The 24326-nt window shown below is 35.5% G+C and overlaps 1 protein-coding gene across 1 annotated transcript in view; it reads left to right on the forward strand.

Annotated features, from left to right (window-relative positions):
• The window catches only part of LOC108913147 (transducin-like enhancer protein 4), a 369612-nt gene that overhangs the window by 226873 nt on the left and 118413 nt on the right, over window positions 1–24326 (forward strand). Inside the window, exon 6 of the mRNA XM_018718638.2 lies at window positions 14617–14845. Coding sequence (XP_018574154.1) covers window positions 14617–14845 — 229 coding nt within the window. The remainder of the gene's footprint in view (window positions 1–14616; window positions 14846–24326) is intronic.

The following is a 24326-nucleotide window of genomic DNA, read 5'->3' on the forward strand; positions in this document are numbered from 1 at the left end:
CGTCGCCGCCGCCGACGCCGCTACGCTATTTCGGCGGTGAAAGCAGCGCTTCGGGCAACCGCTGGATGTAACAGTCGTTCGTCTCTCTCTTTCTCGCTTCCGCGCCGTCACTTATAAGCAGATAAAGATACTAATATCGGATGGATCGGAAAATGCTCCACGATAGGCAGGACCGGACTAGGAAGATTGTTTTCTTCAGTACAATACTGCATATTTTCCAAAAAATTGCACAGACTTAAAAATAAATAAAAAAATATTACAATAGAAGTTTGAGTCATGCTAAAGGTTCATATTAGATTATCTCCTAACAAACATTAATCGAAAAACAAAACTGGAAATATGTTTTATTTGTATGCGAATTTTTTTCTACCCGTTTATAAGTATTTTGTAAATTAAAAACGCCATTTGTCTCATCTCTAGTAAAAGCGAGTTTTAATTAGAAACCCTCTACAAAAATTTAACCCAGGAGCGAAATCTACAGCTGACAATTATTGAACCCGTTGTAGATGATTCTGATCTGATCCACTGTAAAAAAATTCACTTAGTTTCACTCAATTTTACTCAATAATGGCCACACCCTATTGAGTAAAATATTCACTCTTTAATATGAGTAGTCTAGACTGAGCCAAAAAAATCGACTATTTTTTTTTTAAAGATAAGTATATCGAGAATATCATTCAGAATGACGAAAAAAAAAATATCGTGAGAGTTTGAGCCCTTGATATTAGTTTTAAGAGATCTATCATCGCTAGTTTCGATTTTTTATTCCTGATTCCATTTTTGCGTCAAAACTGCCATCGAGGTAAAAAAAATTATCAACATAATTTTGAAGGAAATTGAATGCCCTAGAAAAAAGGTCTGATTGAAAGACGGCAGACGAGCCGTTTACATGTACTTAATCAAGCCTTGAAAATGGATATGTTTTTTCGATTTGACTTTTTAACTTCGGAATTTTGTAAATAACGAACAAATTAATATCTGAAAAAGAACATCAGATTTTCAAAGGAAATTTAATGCTCTACAAAAAAGGTCTCTTAACATTTTTGCATAAATTTACTCATTTAAAAGTTATTCACGATTCAAGTTGAAGTAAAAATTAAATTTTTGTTTTTTTTTTTTTCGTTTCGGACCCAATTTTTTTCACTCAATGGAACAAATTGATATTATACATCATCGACAATTATTATTCTATCAATATAATCACCAAAAATATCAAAAATTCATAATATATTCAAATTTATACAATGGATTCAGTGTACAATAACTTTTCTCGTAGAGTCCTGTGGACAGTTCAATGAGACGCACCTACTTTTTGAGCGTTACTCCTAACGTTACGTCACGGTTCCCTTTCAGTAATATTTAAAATATGTTCTTCCACATTCACATCCACTTTTCGGTTTGGGTCATGGCGAGGAGCAACACTACCACTATCAAGAAGACGAATGTCCTTCCTTTAGACAGATGCCGTTGCCCTATAGCAGAACTGTAGCGAACTTCATCAAAAACTGCATATCATGATACTAACGTATCCTAAATATTCTAAAAAGTAAAGAAAAAAAACCTCTAGAAAATCACGGAATAGTGATACGAAAAAACATTTCCGTCGAGCGACGTAGACTAATATTAAACTGTCACACACCGAGTTCATACCTTTCGACGTCTGTATGGGCCCAGTCCGACCCTGTATCAAGTCGCGCATCTTTATTTGGTTCGCGAGGCGAGCTCCTGCCGCCACGCCACCCCCCTGGTTGGGGACGGTTGCATTGATATTCAGAGGAGGATCCGCTGTATCAGGTTTGCGGACTTTTTGTTCTGTTGGATTATGCTACACTCTGGTTCATTGGGTTTGCACAAGTACGGCGCAAATTGAGTTACGGCGCTTCCGAGGAATTTAACAGATGCGGTTGCACTTCCTCTATAATTGAACGGAGGAAGAGTTCCGGGCTTTTTTGACGCTAAGTAAATTTTAATGAAGCCGCGGCACGTCGTAGTTATACGTTGCTCTTCCTGTTATCAATAAGTAGGACGCAGACAGCAGTATAGGTACATGATTTATATTCAACGTCAGTGTAAAAAGTACCCCCGCATATATCGCGGAATATTCAATCAGGTATTTTGAAGCCGAGTCAAGAAGGTATTTCCAACACGTGTATCACCTGCAGTAACATGTTTTCATGTAAAAGAGATGTAATTATAGCAATCCCGGGTATAGTCTTTCCGATCTCAATTGAAGAACCAAGAGGTTGGCAGTAGGTATCAGGTTCGGTCGCTGACGCAGCAACTCGGCATTGAAATATTTGAAGAACTTGTTCCCATATTTATTTAGCAATACCCATATACAGGTCTGGCCGCCCAGTTGAAGAATGAACGCGCGGGCAGATGCGGCACAAACACTGCCGCACTGGGCGACCTGGTCATAAATTCAATTGTCAACAAATGGTCTAGCAGTGCAGTGCAGCAATGTGGAATTTGGTGTGATTCTGGTAATTTTAATTTATTATAGGCACCTTCTATTATTCATTCATATTACAATTGCGAAAAGGAGAAATAAGAGGGATATTTTGATTACGAATATTATCACTATTACAATAAATATATGGAATATCAACACGTTGTTTTAAAATCATAAAAAAAATATTGGTCACGTGGCCTGTAATCATTTATGAAGGCTTTCCACGTCTTGACATAATTCATTATTCATGGAAGTATGTGGCGAATTCCGCCGGTCGGCGGTGGCAAATTGGGCAATTATCAATTTCCCCCACCCGCCGGCCTACTAGGGAATTTATCTGCTTCGCGGCGTCCCCCCCGACCGGAAGTAATCATGGCGGAACAACAAAAACTGAACAGTTCATTTCTGGGCGGGCGAGGAGCGACGCGTGGAAACGATTGAAATTCGCGCAACAATGGAAACAAGTTGGCTGCGAGTGATTGATAGCGAACGCCCCGGCGACTGATGTAGTCGTCGCAAAGTCCCCCAAAACAAAACGGAGACGGTGCGGAACTGATGTTAAAGTGTCCCGGGGATTAGTCGCAGTTTCCGTACGTCGTTCGGCACCCCCCTACGGGGATATTTATGAGGATGATCGGCGCGGTATTTAAATTTTTCGAGAGCTTCTTTGAAAAATAAAACAGACATTCGAAACGTCTGTGAACTGACGAAGACACTAATAAATATTTTATGTAAAATTACACAAGAAATTATTGGTTATTTCGGCCCCATAATAGGTAATATAAAATTATTATATACAGGGTGTCCGGAAATGATGAGCAAAAAATTCAGGGGCTAATTCTAGACCGAAAATAAATGCCACCTCTTTACAGGGTGTTAAAAGGTAAATTTTATTTGCAGTTTTATTGCAATACCTTTTGCCACACACATAAGATTTTGACGAAATTTCGTATATGGGGGTTTTTCGGGATGAGGATTATAAATTTGCCCACCGTTTTTTCGCATTTTGTAGAGGGCGCCACATACAAGCCTTTATTTTGATTTGAATGGTTCCAATTTTTTTTCCGCTTTTCTCGAAAGCGGTTAGATTTATCGACACAAATAAAGTATACTTTTTTTATGTCAAAAGGGTAGAAGAACAAACATATTCAGTCAAATATCGCATAAAGTGTAGCACAAAAAAGTTGGAACCATTCAAATCAAAATAAAGGCTCGTATGTAGCGCCCTCTACAAAATGCGAAAAAACGGTGGGCAAATTTATAATCCTCATCTTGAAAAACCCCCATATACGAAATTTCGTCAAAATATTTTAGTGTGACAAAAGGTATTGCACCCTGTAACACCGTTAATAATCAGTTTTGGAAAAAATGTTATAGAAAGAGGATTTATTTTCGGTCTAGAATTATCCCCTGAATTTTTTGCTCATCATTTCCGGACACCCTGTATACAAGTAAAATTCGTTTTATTTAGCATGTGATTTTATACTCCTGTAATTCACTCAAAATGTAAATTTACAACTCGGTCAGAAGTTCAGAAACTCCGTGTGGTTATTAGAGCTTGAAAAATAAGGAACTATTGACAGTAAACGAATAGCAATTTGTAAAGAGCTTTTAGAATGCAATTATAAAAATAAATTGTAAAATTTGGAGCGTACAACATGTACTAATCAGGTATTTTTCCCTGTTTAATAAGATGTAAATCACTGGGGTTGACGATGGAACACCTTTTACGATGTGTCCGCAGAGGTCCTCCAGCAATCTTCGCTCGATTTTTCGAAATCATGCCTCCTCAGAATCTACTCATCTTGGCACAAAAATTCGAAAGTGAGGTGAATTTTTTCGCATGCTTGTGCACTGTGCTCAGTGCACAAGCACAGGTGCATTTGAATTTCTTATTCATAATTTAGGTTAGATTAGATTATAAGTAGCTGTAATTGATAAATTATACCAATTTGTGATTGGTATTATAATAAGTAATAAAATACCCATCATGTACAAGTAAAACTACAAAAAAATATTTTCAATTTATATTTCCCTTCTGAAAAATTCTCTCGGACGCCGTTGGCGCGAGGGAAGGGCTCCCTCCTTTTTATAAACCGAGAGAAGCGGGGCTGCATGAATAACAAAAGAGAGTCTCCTCTTCGGAGAGGGCCCGACAATCCTCTTCGAACGCCGAGTCCCGTGCAAATTTAAAAGGAACACGCCGCCGCCGAGTAAATTTCGCCTGCGGCATCCTAATACTAATCTCCAGCCTCATTATCATTTCAGGAGGGATCCGGACCCCCGCGCTCCAGAGCATAAAATATGCAGGTGGAGTTTTCTTCGCCTCGTTTCCGGAATTTTTAAAACCGACCGGATAAACAGCCGCACTCGAATTCTTACGGCTCCGGCTGCGAGCTGCATTAAGGGTTTTTTTTTTCTGCTCCGTTCCGGTGGATCCGGAGAGAACTTTTTTCTTTCCCGCTAAGTACCCCTGCGGGATGAAATCCATGAGAAACAAATTGGTCCGATATATCCCGCCGAGGAAAAGAACAGATGTCTTTATTTTACATACTGTCTTGTTTTCCAAAAACAAAAATAGTACATTGATAAAATGAAATTTTTTAATATCAAAAAAGTAACTAGAAAGAGGTGACTCTATGTTGGCAAATTGCAAATAAGTATATGTAGGCATATCTAGCATATGTTACAATTGATCCAAAGAAACGTATCGAAAAAGCCCTTTACAATTAACAAAGTAGGGCTTGCAAAACAGCGTTAAAAACAAATTGTCCCAGGGTCAAACAAAAGTCGCTCTGGAATTCGCTCTTTTTGCATTAAATAGAGCTTATTTTTACAGTAATTTAAAAAAAGAATTCACATACGCCTCTTTGTTTCCAAGATAAGCTTTTTTATAACGTTAATTGTTAATTAACTATATTTGACGTATCGGACCGGGGTTATAGCGACAATTAAAGAAAGGGTTAAAGCTTTATTTTCAGAAAGTTTTACATTTATAGTTCATGTAATAAACGCGCTAGCAGCAGTAGAAGTTAACGTTAATGAACGACTTGCACGCGGAGAAGGAGCGCAAGGCCCGTGCACGCGCGTGAACGTCGCTCTAGTCGTGGGTGAGATTTTTTACTTGAACGTTTCAAATTCGGTTTTGGTTTTCATATTGTGACATATGGCTTTAGGTATAGTTGTTACGATGTCAATTGGAACCTGTAAATTTTAAAGCACTTCTCCTGAAATTTCTTCCTATGCTTTGACCATGATGTGTCTCGTAATTTATACTCGAATAGCAATTCGGCGAGTCCGGTATTGGTAAACTAGTCCGCCTGATGTAGAATTGACGGCGGCGCGTTGGTCAGCAAAGCAAACTTTTATTGGTCCACTAGGTCGTAAATAATTTTTTTGTATGGTACGCGGGTTCACTTAGCTTTGCCGCTTTGCCAGCGCCGTGCAGAGCATTGCTTGGCGGGGTATGTTGTTGGTATAATACGTTATTATTATTTATTAGTTAATATTATTATTTGTTCATATCGTAATCAGTAAAGGGTAATAGTTATTAAAATAAATGTTATATGTAATTATCTAGTAATTTAGCGTGACTCTCTGGAGACTATTTGAAGCGAAGGATAACGAATTAACTAAGATATCCAAAAAGGCCAATTTATTGCGTAAATAAAGAAGGATTGATCACGGTACAAAGAGAAAACGGAAAAATACAAAATTAAAGAAAATTGACGATTTTACCAGATGTAATGCGGCGCACAATTTATAATATGTATAAAGAAAATAAAATTACTACTTTAAACATGATTCGAGATAAATTAAGCGTTTATCTTGATTATAATTATAAATCTTTAGATATTTTACGACATGCTTTATTACAATGCGATTTTAAACATAAAAAATTTGACAATGGTATGGTAATTATAGCTCGGAATATAGTATATCTAGACGAGACAGGGCTAATTTTTTCTGGACGTTCCAATTGAGATCGTAACAACTATACCTTAAATTGTAGGTATTTTAATTGCCTACAACATAAAATGAGTAATTTTCCGACAGGTCGTCTAGATTTTCGTGGACAGTAAAAAAAGTGAGGAAGCGTGAAGTGTAATAAAATGTTTACTAATCATTTTTTCACGATCAAATTCTAATTCGACTGGAGTAAATGTTATTAATACAAAAACACGTATATGGCATATTTTAGTTATTAAATAATGTAATTTTTCAAAGAAATATCTTTGACCCGTTCCAAATCATGAACAGCGAAAAGGACGGAACAATCCGTCGCAGCACAAAAAACGAACGATCGGACTGGAATTAGCTTAATGGAATCGAATTAACGGGACGCCAATCGAAAAAATCGAATGAATATCCTACCGTAAAATGAATACGCCGCCGCTTATAATTAAATCAGTCGGGTTCGAGTGAACGCGTTGAATACTTGAGTACGTCGACGGGGAGGACGACGCAGTATCACAGCCGATCGAACAATAAAACAGCAAATAACATTTTAAAGGGCGGCTCTAAAAGAACAAAAACTGCCACTCAATTTTTAATCCGGCCCGAGCGCCTGTCGAGGACACAAAGGGCGCCACAGACGGGGTTGCCGGTTCTTTTCAGTAATAAAATTACCCCGAAAAAAAAAACTAACTACAATTATAATCAGTGATGTGATAAATGAAGTAAAACCACATAATTATTATACGGCAGTTATGATATTAGAATATATTTGAAAAGAAGGGATCAATAAGTATGGAGCATCGGCTTCTTGCACCAATCTTTGGGAAGCAAACAATCGCGTGGCCTGGCAGTAACACTAATCATTATCAGTGAAATCACGCGGTAATATTGCTTTTATCAAACGCATGTAAAAATGTGAGGTTATTTCATTTGGTGCTGAAATTTATTAATTTTCTAATTTGGGCTTCTGAATTTGAAACAGATAAATCCATTTTACACTAAACAACACACTAAACTTTACGAAATGTTGACGAATTATTATTTATTTTAATTTAATTATGGTTTTCGTTTCGATAAATCAGTATATTTTTTCTTTATCAAAATTTGTGATGCCGTTTCTCTGTTAAATTTTATTTATTTTGTGTTGCGTTTTCACAAAAACGCTAAAATACGTCAATTAGTGTATAGAAATTGTCAATTTGTCACGTTTTTGCGTCATGTTTCAGAAACCTATAACGTCATCGATATTTTTTTTTAAATAGCATTACCTAATTTTTATAAGCATAAAAGTCGATATAGGATTTAACCGACATTACTTTGACAGATGCGAAAAAAACAGAGAAATGTATTACTTAATTTAATGTAAAGAATGCGAAAGAGTTTCTCAAAAACAATAACTTAAGGATTTTTAATTAAACACTTTTATGTGACTTAAAGAAGATGGTCAAAGTAACCCCCGTTAACAGTTAGGCAATGGCCGAGTCGATGTTCGGATTCATCCTGGTATTTTCAATTGCCTCTGGTGGTATCTGATTAATTTCTTCTCTTATGCTCACTTTTAAGCCCTCGATGGTGTCTGGTCTATCAACGTAAACTCTGATTTTTAAATAACCCGTCTAGAGGAGTTAAATCGGGTGAACGTGGTGGCCACTCAATGGTTCCTCTTCAACCTACCCACCTATTTGGAAAAATTTCATGCAAGTAATTCCTTAGAGCAATCCCGAAATGAGGAGGGGCCCTATCCTGTTGAAATCAAATACTATCTGTTGAAACATCATTATCTATGTGATTTTTCGCACCTGTCAAAGTACAGTCGGCCAAACCCTATATCAACGCATTTCCCGTCAAAAGGGCTATTCTTTTATGCTTAAAAAATTAGATAGTGCTATTTCAAAAAAACATCGATGACGTCATGGGTTTATGAAACATAGCGCAAAAAAAGGTTTAAGCAACGTGATAAAACGACAATTCCTATATACTAATTGACTAGTTTTAGCGTTTTTGTGAAAGCGCAACACAAAATAAAATATGGATTTTTTGCGTTACCCAGCTACGTAATTGGGCTAGCCGCTAACGAGTGGTATGACGTCACAACATGGCTTCCGCGAGCTTCCTGCTTTACGATTTCTGTATTTATTTTGAGAGACAAATTGCTGAAATGTGTTCGCACTTTTATTAACTATGATCCATACTTTCTGACTATGAATTAAAAAAAAAAGTTAAACAGATCCATTTTGTGACTTACGGCACAGTTATTTTCTAATGTAGTGATTTTCGACGAGTTTAAAGTGTTTATATATCTCGAAAGCCAAGAGAGTTTTACTATTGTCCGTAAATATTGTTGATATTCTTCGGAAATCGTATTTTAATTTTCTGTTTACTATAAACACCGCGCCCTGCAAGTTTACCAGTCGACAGCATTGGTGTCGTTACGAAAACTGTTTAAATCCACCCCTTAAAGCGGACGACTTGTCAACCGTGGTGGCAGATGCCACGGCGGCGCGCTTTGTGAAAAGCAAAGGCCGGCAGCAGAGCGACCATCATAATCCAATTAGCATTCGGGCCGGGAGCGAACTTTTTAAATTAAAAGTCTGCCCCCGGGGCACCGACTTGGGTGCATTAATGGGATTGTTGTTCCGTGTTAGGCCATTATCGATTAATACTTCGGAGACTTCGCGGGATTTCGCACGTCGCTTTCGCACCCTTCGCCCACTGTTAGTGGCGAATTTTAATTACTTTAATACTAGACGCGGTGTCGTGGCTTTGCTGAAGCTGAGGCACCTCGCATACGGTGCTATTTATTTGAATGTTTGATGGTATTTGCTTAGGATTATATAAAGTAAGGGATTTTAGTGAACATTTTCCAAGATTTGTTCTGTCCAAGACTATATGATTCCAATAATGGTGAATTAAGAATTATTATATGTTAATTTAAAGAAAAAACATATGCACATAAAATTATTATTTTTAAAATATTATGTTATAATATTTTTCAGAGGTACACGGTTGCCATTGTTACACTTTTGCATCACAGTCTTATTTAACACGTTCGAACTTTCCAACCGAGTTATTGAACTAAATTACAAAATCAAAAAGTGTCAATGACGCACACTTGATCATTGGCTTTACAATCTTTCCCAATATGTCGTCTGATCAAGTAGTAGTACGTCACAGGCGTTCTTTAATACTTTTTTTTAAATATATTCAACTATTTACCTTCTAAAACATTCTTTTGCGCATTGCTTTAATAAAAAAAAACTCGGCGCCATCCTCATGTTCCGGCCATATCTCAAATGAATGCACGTCGATACATTACTTCTCCCCGTCTTTTTCCGAACCCGTATAAAACCCCTAATAATGCATCTACGTGCCGATTTGACGCCCCGCCGGTCTGTCAGGGTATCTGCTAAGTCTGCACACACACGCGCGCGGATGTGACATTCAGGAGGGATCAGGAATCGGCTTATCCGCTCACTCTCTGCTTTGCGGGTGACTGGCCTAGCAATCTGCCGGATAAAGCGGTTAGGGTCCCTAAAAATGTGGCCGCCGTCGCCGCCGCCGCCGCCTCGCTTTCTTGCCTTTGTCACGGTAAGTTCTGATAAAGTCTGACTGGAGGCCTTCGGAATGGAACGGGGATGTTGCAGGAATATTTGAAGACGCATTCGATTCAAGTCGCGGTATTCATATCTGCTCGGACGACCGCGTCATGCACGGCATTTGTATCTAGAAAAAAACCTTGAACCGAATAAAACGGGAAAACGTACGCCACATTCGAAAATTGTGGAATGAACTCCGTATCCTACAAAAATCGGTAGATATATGTAAATCCTTATATTATCGAAGCATTCGTCGCTAGTGAGTCGAGAACAGAAATACGAAACCAAAATATGGTAATATTGAACTAGTAAATATATTTTGTTGTCGTATAAGTAGCGCTTAAAGTTCTTTATAACCCATATGTGACCGAGAAGTTCTTTTGCAATCGTCACTGTATAAAATAATGTGAGATAAAGCCGATATGTTAATACACTGACATGTATAATTTGTAAATAAAATATAAATCGCGCGCCAAGTTCTTTATACCTTCCAAGTCATCAAGAAGTAATTTTTCCATCGTCACGTCGGGGTAAAAAATGATGTAGAATTAAACAAATATCATAATACCACAAATGATTGCTGTAACATATTTTTGTTAAAGTAGAAGTAGCATCTTTAAACTCCCAAAGTTACTGAGAAGTCCTTTTTCAGTGGTTGCGGTAAAAAATTATGTATAATAAAGCGCAAATATAAGAATACTTAAGTCATTGAACTATTATTTTTATAACTAGCTTCTGAAGTTCTTATATTAGTCGTCGAGAAGTAATTTTGTCTTCGAGTTAAATGTAGCGGAAATATGAATGATTACACTGTTAAGTATAATTAGCGCCTAAAGTTCTTTATATACTAAAGTCACTTTGAACTTCTTTTTTAGCAGACGCGGTAGAAAATGGTGTATAATGAAGCGCAAGTATGATAATATTTAAGCGATTGAACTATTTGATATATTTTTTTTGTAGCGTCTAGCGTCTAAAGTTCTTTATACTCTTAAAGTCGTCGAGAAGTTCTTTTTGATTTACCTCGTTAAAAAATGGTTTGTAATAAAGCGCAAATATGGCACTACAAGTGATTGTGCCTTTGAATGTTTTTTGTTGCTGTATAAGTAGCGCCTACAGTTCTTTATACTGTCGAGGTTATCGAGGAGTTCGTTTTCAGAAGGCCGGTACAAAAATGGTGTGTATTAAAATGCAAATATGGTAATATTATGTGTGATTGTACTGCTATGTATATTTTTGTTATTGTATAAGTAGCGCCTAAAGTTCATTATACTCTCCAAGCCAACAAGAAGTTCTTTTTCAATCGTGTGAAGTAATGTTAAATACATTTTGTTATCATATTTGATAACGCCTAATTTGTTTCATCGAGGGGTTCCTTTTCAGTCCAGAAGGTAAATAATGGCGCATAATAAAGCGCAAATATAATAGCACTGTAAAAGATTGAACTATTAGATATTTTTTTATTACAGTATAAGTAGTGTCTAGGTGTCGAATAAAGCAAATATGATAAGATTTTACATTATTAGTTTTTAAAATACATATAAATAGCGCCCTAAAGTTCTTTATACTTCTCAAGTCACGAGAACTATAAAATAAAGCAACTATCTAATACAGTTTATTGAACTGTTCCAAATTTTTTGTTACCCAGAAGTTCTTTTTCAGTGTTGTGGAATAAAACAACTGATTGAACTGTTATATTCTGGTTACCATATAAGTAGTGTCTAAAGTTCTTTACACCCCTTAGGTTACGGAGTTCTTTTTTTAGTCGTCGCTGTAGAAAATGCTTTATAGTCAAGCACAAATATGATAATAGCGATTGAACTATTACGTTATTTTTTCTGCCCTATATGTGGCACTTAATGTTCTTTATACATTAGAAATGACCGTAAAAAGTCGTCACCGAATAAAGCAAATGTGGTAATACTGTACATTATTGAACTATTAGATGTATTTTGATAAAGTATGTATAAGTAGCGTCTAAAGTTCTTTACACCTCCAAGTCACCGAAAATTAGCCCAAGTTCTTTAGTCGTAGCTGTAGAAAATTGTGTGTTATAGAATAAGTTTAAATATGATAATGTTATAAGTGATTGAATGATCAGATATTTTTTGTTGCCGGTAAAGTTCTTTATATTTTCAGCTACATCGAGGAGTTTTATTTCATCATCCCAGTAAAAAATTATGTATAATTAAAGCAAATATATATAATGTTATGAATGTTTGAGTTGTAAGGTACTTTTTGTTATCGTATAAGGAACGCTTGGAGTTCTTCAGACTCATCGCGTCATCGAAAAGTTCTCTCCCAGTGGCGGCCGTGATCCGCGCAAAAAATAACACGGGCTTATAGCGTTAATCGGCTTACCGGGAAGCGAGCAAATGTCTCCGACACACACGCGGTGCCAACGGGAAGGCGGAATCAAACGTAATGCAGCGACAAGGGTATTAAATCAGTTAACACGTCAGTAAATAAGTGTTAACAACACAACTGTTAAATTGAATTAGTTTAATAATCTTATTACGGAACGGTGACTGCTAATTGAATTAAAGTTCCGTCGTTGGCAAATAACGCCTGCTATTACTTATTCATCCGTACGCGACGGAAGCGGGGCGCGAAAATAAAAGGAAACTGCTTCCGCTTAATTAAGGGCCGCGCTGGAAAAATGCAATTATAATGAAATCCATCAGAGCCGTGCTACCGTCGTTCGGGGGAGAACCGAAGAAATCAATTTACAGACTTTCAGCAATAAGAATTTTAAATAATGGCTGCCACAGCGGAGCAGCGCAGCTCTCGGCGTCTTTCGAGAAGGGCGTCGCGACGAGCCAGCTGGTCGGTTGGTTTTCTCTCCCCCCGATAAAAATATAACTTCTCGTCACGTGTCTCAGATCCATTCTGCTCAATTTAAAGTTGGAGTTGTGTTTACACTACATTTGCAGCTCGCGAGTGTTTTTTTTCTCTTCCCTCGGGCTGGGAACGTGACGGATTATTGTATTAGCCGCGTCGCGGGCTCCTTCGTGATTACCGGGTAAATTATTAACGCGCCCGACAGAGAGTTGCCGATTATAATGAATCTCGGAGGCGGTATCATCAACCGTTGTTCGGTTGATGTTTATGGGTCGAAAACGTGCAGTGTAATCTAATAACATCCGCGTATTAGCTTCAAAAANATAAAATCGGTTTTGGATCGTCTTCATAGTTTTGCAATTAAGGAAGTTATCGTTAAAAAACCAACGGTACCTTGTCGCTTCAATTTTCGGAGCATATCAATATTTTGATTATCCACAACTTCCGAGCATTCATAATAAAATAATATATGGAAATTATGACTTTCCGCATGAATAAAATATTGAGAAATATTATTTTAAATATTGCATACATTAAAGTAAATCGAGAGAAAGAAATTCATTACGAAAAAAACTATATAATTCATTTTAAATAGTTAAAAGCCATTTTTTATATTTTGTCATTGGGGGTGGTTTTTAAGGGTTAAAATAATACAATAAATTATAAATTTATTATAAACAGGCAAAAGAATTTAATTTATCTTGTCTGTACTATCAAATGATTTCAAACTGAAGTTTTTTAAGAATTGAAATATTGCAATAAATTATTTATAATACCATAAACTATTGAAAAGATTTCTATCTATAATATATGCGCTATAAAATTATTTTAAGGTCAAAGAAACTACTAATTTTATATTTTTATCATTAAGGGTGCTTTTTAAGTGTTGAAGCTTTATAAAAATAACGTAAATTATAACCCACAATACAAAACAATATTTATTCTATGTATTAAGATATGATTTTAGTCTATACCTGTATAACACCTATTTTTATATTTATTCAGTTTTTTAGCATAAGGGGTGGTTTCATCTGCTAAAAATAAGAAGCTCATATCAAGCATATATAACTTTTCATATACAGGGTGAAATAAGCTCAATTCCAAATTTTCATAAAAATCGGATCTATTCGAAAGTATTCGGAGGTTTTGCCCTATTTTTTCTTCGTTCCCTGGACTATAACTCGACTTGCAAAATTCATTTGAAAAACACTGAATACGTGGACTACTCGTAGCTCCCCTAAATCTGTCAAGTGTTTACAGCGGCGGTCATGGTTACCTTCGCGCAGCAGTAAAATAAGGACTGGTAGTAGCGCATATTTACTATGCAGTTTGAGCTCTGTTTAGTCCGTTCGTAACTAGATAATAGCTGTTCACCGCTTTTTTTTATTAATCGTAATTTGTTTACGTGTGGTGTAAAATATTGATAACCTACGTATTGTTTCTTGTGTTTTTTGAAAGATTGAAAAAGTTTAAATTGTATCATTGAAAATGTTTTTGTATATTCTGTCGTGTTTTTGACTATTTTAAAACAAACAGGTTTTGACGTATCTTATTAATTTGAAGCTATTTAGATGGATTTTAATGTTTCCTTGTGTACGCTGACTTATTTTATAGCTGTTTTGATGCTTTTGAAGGATTCTTTAGCCAATTCGAAGAATCTTATATAAATATTTTTACAATTAATTTTAAGTGGGAGTATTTTTATTATCCGCTACTGTACAGTCATTTTTAACTTTCCTCCTAACACACCAAACATTTTTCCTTTGTTTGCAGCAACAAAGGCCGGACCTCCCGAGGCTACTGCAACAGATGCACGCCCAACAGCTGCCGACACACGCGGCGCCCCCGATACCCATGATCCCCCATCCGCTGGGCGGCGCTCCGCCCAGCTCGGCGGCAAGTCTCCTGGGCCTCTCGGGCCCCCTGCCCGCCCAACACCCCCTATCCATGCTGGCATCGAAGCCGGACCTGCACAGACCCGATGACGTCAAGTCGAACAGCGGTGAGTAGGCTTATTAGTTTAGGTATCCCGGAGTTTTTGAGTTGGAAGAGATGCGAGCTTGTCGGAAATTTAGAGAATCCAAATTATGTTATTGAGATAGTCTCCATATTAGATGGTAATAGTATACCAGTAAAAATAAAACTATATGTATTATAGATGGAGAACTGCCTTTTCAAAGGGCTACTTAAGGGTGAGCCCTGAAAATTGTTATGTCCGAAAATTGTCATAAAATGTTGATTTTTCTCCGAAATCCATTTTGGCCATACAGTATCAGTCTGGGAGCGCATGGATGAATATTGTTCCGAGTTTTTCTTGAGCTTACGTTTTAACTGTTTGAGTAAGAAATTAGAAAAGGTAATCACAATTGATCTAAAAATTATGATGGATGCTATAAATTTAGTTTATAAAAATGCATATGATTTCAAAACAATTTTTGGTAATTACTTTATTTCATAAAAAAATAAAAAACGTTTCTTATACTATTAAAATATAAATAGGGTATTTTTAGGGAAATATTAAAAAAAAGTTGTGGCAAAAGGATCAGACAGGTTATTTTTATGAAAATAGTTTTCCCTAACCAAGACCTCACTGGTTACTTGGTTACTTTTGAAAATGTTTCTGTTTTCGTCTTCTGAACTTATTCTGACATTTCGATTTAGTTTCTTTCCATTTTTTATTTCATAATTTTTTAAAATTTATCCACAGGTGACAAAATACCCAAAGAATAAAGAAAAAAAAACGAGAACTATGCCACAAAACTCCAGACAATATCTTTAGGGAAATAATTGGACAAAAATAATTTTTATTTGCAATTAGGGAATGATCTTTGATGAAACATTGTTTTCTTATTTTCTTGTCGTCCTGTTTTACTGATTTTTCTTACCTTTATTTTTTAAGTTACTATTTTTCTTGTTTTTTTTTTGAAGTTTTATTTTTAATTAATTTATTTTTTATTAGGTCATAATTATACTCCAAATTCAATAAATAGTTTTTATTTGCAATTAGAGAATGACCTTTGGTGAAACATTGTCTTTTTATTTTCTTGTCCTGTTTTACTGGTTTTCATTACCTTTATTTTTTTAAGTTATTTATAAATTCGTAATTTAGAATGGAATTTTTTGTTGCATGTAACATAAATTTTTAATCAATTTTTCTTCGATACTCAAAATGATGCTGTAGAATCCAAAATATTATTTTTTAAATTAAACAACCAAAAGTATAGTTGTTACGATGTCAATTGGAATCTGTAAATCTTAAAGCACAGGACCGTATGCACTTCTCCTGAAATTTCTTCCTATGCTTTGACCATGATGTGTCTCGTAATTTATACTCGAATAGCAATTCGGCAAGTCCAGTATTGGTAAACTAGTCCGCCTGATGTAGAATTGACGGCGGCGCGCTGGTCATCAAAGCAAACCTGTATTGGTCCACTAGATCGTAAATAATTTTTTTGTATGGTACACGGAGCTTTGCCGCTTTGCCAGTGCAATGCAGAGCATTGCTTGGCGGAGTATGTTGTTGGTATAATTATTTATTAGTTGATATTATTATTTGTTCATATCGTAACCAGTAAAGGGTAATAGTTATTAAAATAATGTTATATGTAATTATCTAGTAATTTATCGTGGCTCTCTGGAGACTCTTTGAAGCGGAGAATAACGAAATATCTCGGGAAAATCCCCAAATAGTGGAACCGGTTTTTGACGAAAGTATCGAAACAAACTCGGAATTTAAAAAGAAAGATTTACACGTAAAAAGTCTACGTATTATATTAAATATACAGTGTAGGAAAGTACTGATGGTCTATCAGAAGTTACGTGAGAGCGATAAAGTAAGCCATAGAAATCCATGTGATAGACAAGGATGGCTATAATGAAGGCGTCTAATAGTCAACGCCCATTTCGCCCTTCCACAAATAAGAAGTGGATATAATAATATCTCTACTCCTCATTCTAATTCAACGCCCATTTCGCCCTTCCACAAATAAGATCCACTTCTTATTACTTTATCGCTCTCACGTAACTTCTGATAGACCATCGGTACTTTCCTACACTGTATATGAATGTTTGAAAATTGAAAATAGTGAACAATGTGATAAAAAAGTTATTAAACGGATTAACGAATTAACTAAGATATCAAAAACGACAATTTATCCCGTAATTAAAGAAGGATTGATCATGGTACAAAGAGGAAACGGAAAAATACAAAATTAAAGAAAATTGACGATTTTACCAGAGATGTAATATGACGTACAATGTATAATATGTAAAAAGAAAATAAAGTTCCTCCCTTAATCATGATTCGAGATAAATTAAGCGATTATCTTGATTATAATTATAAATCTTTAGATATTTTACGACATGCTTTATTACAATGCGATTTGAAACATAAAAAACTTGACAATCGTATGGTAATTATATGGTAATATAGCTCGGAATATAGTATATCTAGACGAGACAGGGCAAAATTTTTCTGGACGTCTATGGATTCCGTAGAATTTATGAGTTAAATGTTTTTATGCTGTTCCAATTGAGATCGAACAACTACACCACTTAACATGCCACTTAATCTGAAATGCTTCTGACTAAAATTTAGACATTATTTTTTAGCAGTTACATTCATCGTTATGTTTCATGATAGTCGTTATTCATTCTTGTATTCATTAAGCAAGTCCACGCTGCAAGCGCAAAATTTTCGGTGCAATTAGAGGGGGGTTAACTGGCAAAGTGGATTTTTATTCAAATGGGGACGAGCGAAGTTGGGAAACTTAGCCGGAAAGCTAGTGGAAATCGTCGGCAATGAGAGTTTTATGAGAAAGAAAATAACAGTTTTCCGACAAATGCCGACAAAGTTTTATGGGCCGCGAACCACACTTGTAGCGATAAAACAAGACCGACCTTTTGTCGGAAAAGAAACTTAAAAACAAATGAAATATATTTCTCTTTCCGCAGTTGACGATTTCCTGAGCGCGGCATCGATCCTCGTAAATTTGATTTATCGGGCGGGTGAAATCGCGTTACATACTTGGGTGTGCATTGGAAGTCTCCGCTTTTCACGCGAAATAGTTAATATATTTCGACTTCACGCGACTTTAATAGTCATTTTCCAGTCTAGATCCCGAAATATGGCTTCTGTTTCGTTTATAATAATTCGTTCAAAGTAAACAGTGTTGTTCGCTTAAACCAAATGAAGTTTTCTTGGACAATGATCAGTGTAATGATCCTAACGGTTATAATCAACTGTATTGCCAATTTTTTTCCTGTTTTTTTCCATCGATGATATATACTGGTCTGGCTATATTTTTATTTCCGATACAAAGTTAGTAAATTATATAAATATTTCACCAGTCTCCCCTAATAATTCTGACTCCGCCCCCATATCATTTGCATAACTTTATGCCATCGATATAAGGGAATAAAAAAATGCCATAAGAAGTACGCAAAGCCTGCGGTTCTAAGCTCTCCTTGGCTATTGGTTTATTGTCTCTGTCTTGCATTAGGAATTTGGGAACAACGTACGTCTAAGATATGTACATACGGAATATAGAATACTGGACAATAATTACGTTTTTGATTTATCGCTATGGCATAAAGAGTATAAGCCACGGCCTGGAATTGACAGCAGTGTTGCCATACGTACAGTAATTACCCTATTTGTACGATATTTTTGAATGATAAGAGGTTTTGAAACTATACTAAAGCATTCTAACTTTATTACAAATTATTTATAACCTTTAGTAAAAACTAAAACGGTATTCTAAAATAAAATGAGTGGTAATCCTTAATACAAAATAATGAATTATTTTCAAATGCTTATTAAATAAAGCTTATTATTAATTAATAAGGTGTTCAAACAAACCACCTGCTTGAGCTTCACAATACCCTAATCTGTCGTAAAATTCTTGACGAACATTTGACAAAATTTCAGGAGTAACTGATCCTAAAATATTTATAATTTTAAGCCGTAATTCGTCCAAATTTGCGGCTCTTTCATGTCGATGTTTGTAGAGAAGTTGCGTTAAATTACCCCATAAAAAGAAGTCGCAGGGTGTCAGATCTGGAGATCGAGGAGACCAAGATATCATACCTCTTGTGGAAATAAGCTTTTCAGGAAAAGTTTGTTCCAAATAATCTTGAACTGGCCTTGCATTGTGTGCAGGACATTCGTCTTGCTGAAATCAAATTTCCTCAAAATTTACATCCAAGTTTCGTACAGCAGGTACAACACTATTTTGTAATAAATGTAAATATCTCTCAGCATTTCAGTTACCATCAATAAAAAAGGAATCCACAATATTATCACCTAAAATGCTAGCCCAAACATTTACCTTTTGAGGGTACTGCGTTTTTAATGGTATACTTAAATGCTCGTTTTCCCTGGACCAATATTAGACCACTGAAGGATTATGACAGCCAAGTAGGGAAAAGATGATTCGTCTGTAAATAAAATCTGCCTAGTAAATTCATTATTTTCATCTATTTTTTCCCTAATGGATTCACAAAACTCCATACGCCTTATTTGATCACCAGAAATAATTTCTCGAGAAGTTTGCGTTTTATAGGCTTTGAAACCATTCTTTTTTAGGATGCGACGAACTGTACGACTTGGAATGTCAAGTTCTTCGAAATTTGGGAAGAAGAACACGGTTCACTTTTTCTCTCCTTGCTTCAGGAATTTGACAAGGTTCCTGATTGCTACATTTCGTACTCCTCAAACTTATGAAAAATATTCAAAACAGTTCTAGCATTGGGGACTGGTTCGTCGGGGTATGAAAATATAAATCGACCAACGACTTCCTCTGCACTTTCTGCACGACAATACCATTTAATAATATTAATTTTTTATCCGACACTACACCATTTTTATTTTGTAATATTCCGTCTACTTACCAAAGGTTTGAGTGGAATAATAATAAAAATATATCTAAACAAACAACAAAGCCCTTTAGGTATTCGATCGGTTCCAAAAAAATGCAACGGAGCACGTGCGCTCCCACAGCCATACAATTACGAGAGTCCGAGCCGCAGCCTCGATAATATATGACATGTCCGACCCCTTTCACCCGAGGTTGATAGGGGAGATGCGTGTAATTTACTTAGTCTATGCGAAAGAATTACCTGGCCAGACCGGTATACTTTAAGTTTATCAAAATACATCAGTCCAGTTCCGAATTGTTTCAGTTTAGTTATATTCGCACATCTATTTTGAAGCTGAAAGACAAAATGACATGCGGAGATCAGATTTCCAGTTTCTATTAAAAGATTTCACGAGAGTTATAATCTCTGTATACTCTAATCTTTAGTAATGTTATATTTCACCAAATCAACATGGCTTTGTTCCTAAACGATCTACTGTATTTCAATTTACTCGGTATAAAGCATGTGGTGTTTACAGATTTCTCGAAGCCCTTTGACAAAATTAGTTATGGCATTTCTTAATAAGTGAAGTTTATTTGGGTTAAGCGATAATCTGGTTCTTTTCATTAAATCCTACTTTCTCAACAAGAACTCTTATGTTTCATGCAAATGATTTAAATTTGACAATTTTGTACAGACATCTGGAGTACCCCAAGGTTCAAATTTGGGACCACTTCTTTTTATTTTATCTATTAACGATTTATTTCTGTCTCTAAAATATCTCTATTTTTTTGCTAACGACTTGAAGTGGTAGATCATGTAAAAGATGGTTTGGGAATAATCAATTACCTATTAATATAGATTAAGTGTAAGGTTTGCTCATTTTTTTTCTAAAAAGATAATATTTAACTACACCCTTGATGATGCATTACTGGTGCCTTGTAATAATGTTAAGGATCTAGGTGTGATCTATGACAATAGATTATTATATCGATGTAATTACAAATACGGCCAATAAAACTATGAGTTTTGTAGTCGTTTAATAAAGTTACTGCATTGAAATGTTGTTTTATCTTGACTGTTTTCTCTTTCTTTCGTGACAATGTCGATTCAGTATATTTACAGGGTTGCTTCAACATACGAATTCCTTGGTCCTGTAATTGAAACGCTTGTTCTGTTGAGCAATAAATGCATTTTTTTAATCCAAGTTCATAAACCCTTTTATTGTTCTAAAAAATACCTTCTACCATGGTGTACAACGTTGGAGAAACTAGAAAAACAACACAACATACTAATAAAAGAACCTAACAATGTCCCAGCGCACTCTGCTGGGCGACTATAAGACTGGGCAGCATTAACAGGTCCATAAAGGCGCACTAAAAGTAATGCCTCTTCAGATTCTTGCCAGCCCCCCTAAACATATGTATTTAATGGCCCCCATTACGATCGAAACCTCCTGATAAGGCTTTAATAAGACCATAAATTTCATGGTGAGTTTATGTCTTTCGTTAATCTGATGAAACGCCGCGATGTATAGACTTTTATTTATTGGCCCGCGAAATGGCTTTCCTTTAATTGCATTATTATTAAATCGCAGTAAACTTCGTTCGATAATAGATGGAATAAACGCGCCTATAAAATGGTTTATTATCAATAACTCGGGATTAATAATTTTCAATAAGACTGGCTTAATTTTCGGGCTTTCGAACATCTCATTTGAAATCATACCGCTACAGATAAATAAAAACTGTTATTAAAATATGTGTCGAAGGATATGATTAACATGAAGAAAAATTTATTTTTTACCGTTATAGGGAAAAATACATTATACAGTGAGCAACGGGACAAATTGAATAAAACCAATATTTTTTTTATAAAAAAGCCGACACGTCGATTTTATTTTGTTTTTGCCGTTTTTTTGGGCGCATCCAATTTTCTAGTGATTCTAAAAATCTGCACGAAAAAAAATCTTTTTTTTTTTATTGAACATCCTGTATATTTATACAGATTTGTATAGAACGTTATCTCACAAATACAGTAGTGTATATATTGATGGGTATATCTTTAATAATAATGGGCCGGCCACACATACAGGCTTTACCGCGCGCTTGCCTGCACAAACCAGTTTGTATCGGGAAGCCCGTACGTGTGGCCGGCAAAACGTTATCTCGCACAAACTGAAAAGCGCGGCTTGCGTAAACTTCGACTTGCTGAAGATTTTGTTTGTGCAAATTCGGTTTGCACGGTAAAATTTGAGCGTGTGGACGGCGCACGGTGTTCAGTTAAGAGAAATTGCGGCAGAAAACCTTAAATCTCTATATGATCTCCATGTAGCCAAATATCTGAGAGTACCAACTCAATCTTTCATGAGGAGATATATACAGTGTGTTTCACTTAAAGTCGGGACACCTCCGTATTTAGGATGGCGTTGGCCGATTTCCAAAATTCTTTTTTTTATGTGGTAGTACTCACAAAGGCCTAATTTTGAATATTATATTTTTTGACATGTGATCTTTTCTACGGCCTAATATCATTAAGAAAATACCCTCAAAAATTAAAAAACATATTAGGCAATTTTTTAAGAAAAAATGGATAGCATTTTCGATTTGATCACACCTCAAAACCCTAAATACAAAGTTTCATTATTATAGCTTTTACAGGGTGTTCACAAAATAGGTGCAAACTTCGAAACATTTCACTTATTGCAAAGTGTCCTGTATTAACAGTGAAAAATATTTTCAAGGTATATCCATGCAGTTTCATTGATTTTACTCATACAGGATGCTCACAATAGGACAGCCAAATTATCTATATCTTTTATTATAAGTACCAGAAATGAGTTTCACAACGAAATAATATTTAAATATGTATTACTATTTTCTATTAGTCCATCATTCACTCTTCAATTCGTCTCCTCTTATTTTTAATAACTTTTCTCAACTGATGTAGTGTTATTTGTCGACATGCTTGTCTAATTATATTACATAAATCTTAATTAAAAATTTAACGTGTTTTGCAGGATTTTATGTGATCAAATAATTAGGCCCTTCTTTTTTTGCGTTAATCTAAACGCGAGATTTTTATGAATTTTTTAAATAATGATTTCTGGGATTCAGTACATGTATTTCCTCTTCATGTAAGACAGAACCTCTACCTTCAATTATATGGAGCACTTATTCATAATGCGGTAATAGTAAGTACGTCATTGGTTGAATGAGTATTACCCGAGAAAGTGGATAGGCCGCCACAGTTCGTTAGCTGAGTGGCCGTCAAGAGCTGTAGACTTGACGCCACTTAATTTTTATGTAATAGACAAACATGTCGACAAATAACACCACATCAGTTGAGGAAAGTTATTAGAAATAAGATGAGACGAATTGAACAGTGCATACCAAATTATGTGGACTAACAGAAAACAGTAATATTTAAATATTATTTTGTTGTGAAACTCATTTCTGGTATAATAAAAAATATGTATAATTTGCTTGTTTTATTGTGAGCATCCTGTATGAGTGAAATCAATGAAACTGCATGGATATACTTTCGGTTAATAAAATTATGAAAAATACCTTGAAAATATTTTCCACTCTTAATACAGGATACTCTGCAATACGTGGAATTTTTCGAAGTTTGCACCTATTTTGTGAACACCCTGTAAAAGCTATAATAATGAAATTTTGTATTTAGAGTTTTGAGATGTGATCAAATCGAAAATGCTATCCATTTCTTTCTTAAAAAAATGCCTAATATGATTTTTAATTTCTGAGGGTCTTTTATTAATGATTGTAGGCCGTAGAAAAGATCACATGTCAAAAAGTATAATATCAAAAAGTAGGCCTTTTTCCTAAATACTTTAAGTGAAACACACTGTACAATGTACATAGATTCGCGCATTACAGTATTTTGTCGGTTGATGAAGGGATCACCAATCCTAGTAATTCAGTATACGCCATTTCATCCATTCTCATATAATTACGCCAATCGTCGGGATCTCCTCTCAAATCCTCCATTAAATTTATATGTGAATGTATATTTCTGTTCAGAAACCATTTTTTGACCATTTTGAACGATGACGTCTATTTATTATTATTTTTTTACTACTTAATGTAAAATAGAAAGAGGCTAATACCAAAAATTCTTCGCTTGGATACATATTCCTGAGAAACGTACTGATTGCTGCCTACAGTGTCTGCAGCCTGCACGGTCTTACCTGCATCGTGTGGCCACAACACAGTATTCCGTGTTTATTGCGCAAACCGTACCGTGCAGGCAAGTCTCTGTCGTGTAGCCGCCGCATAACGCAGATATAACCAAGAATGCAATAAACAGAAGGCAAGGAAAAAAGTTTAATGCATCAAGAACAAACGAATAACAGTTGTGAATTAAATGAAATGGTATTCAACCAACAAAAATTAAATTATTATTCATTTAAAATGTTGGAAATGTGGAATATGAGCACATTCTCTTGTACATTGCGAATGACCTCTAGACCAATAAACCTTTTTAGTAGTGACGTCACACACGCCAAATAATAGGCAACCCAATAGTACACATTGTCATGAAACATTTCTCAATATTTTTACTAGACCGATTTTCCACCTTATGTATTTTGGACATAAGTGCCA

This window comes from Anoplophora glabripennis, unplaced genomic scaffold (assembly GCF_000390285.2).
Source record: "Anoplophora glabripennis isolate ALB-LARVAE unplaced genomic scaffold, Agla_2.0 scaffold30, whole genome shotgun sequence".
Lineage (NCBI taxonomy): Eukaryota > Metazoa > Arthropoda > Insecta > Coleoptera > Cerambycidae > Anoplophora > Anoplophora glabripennis.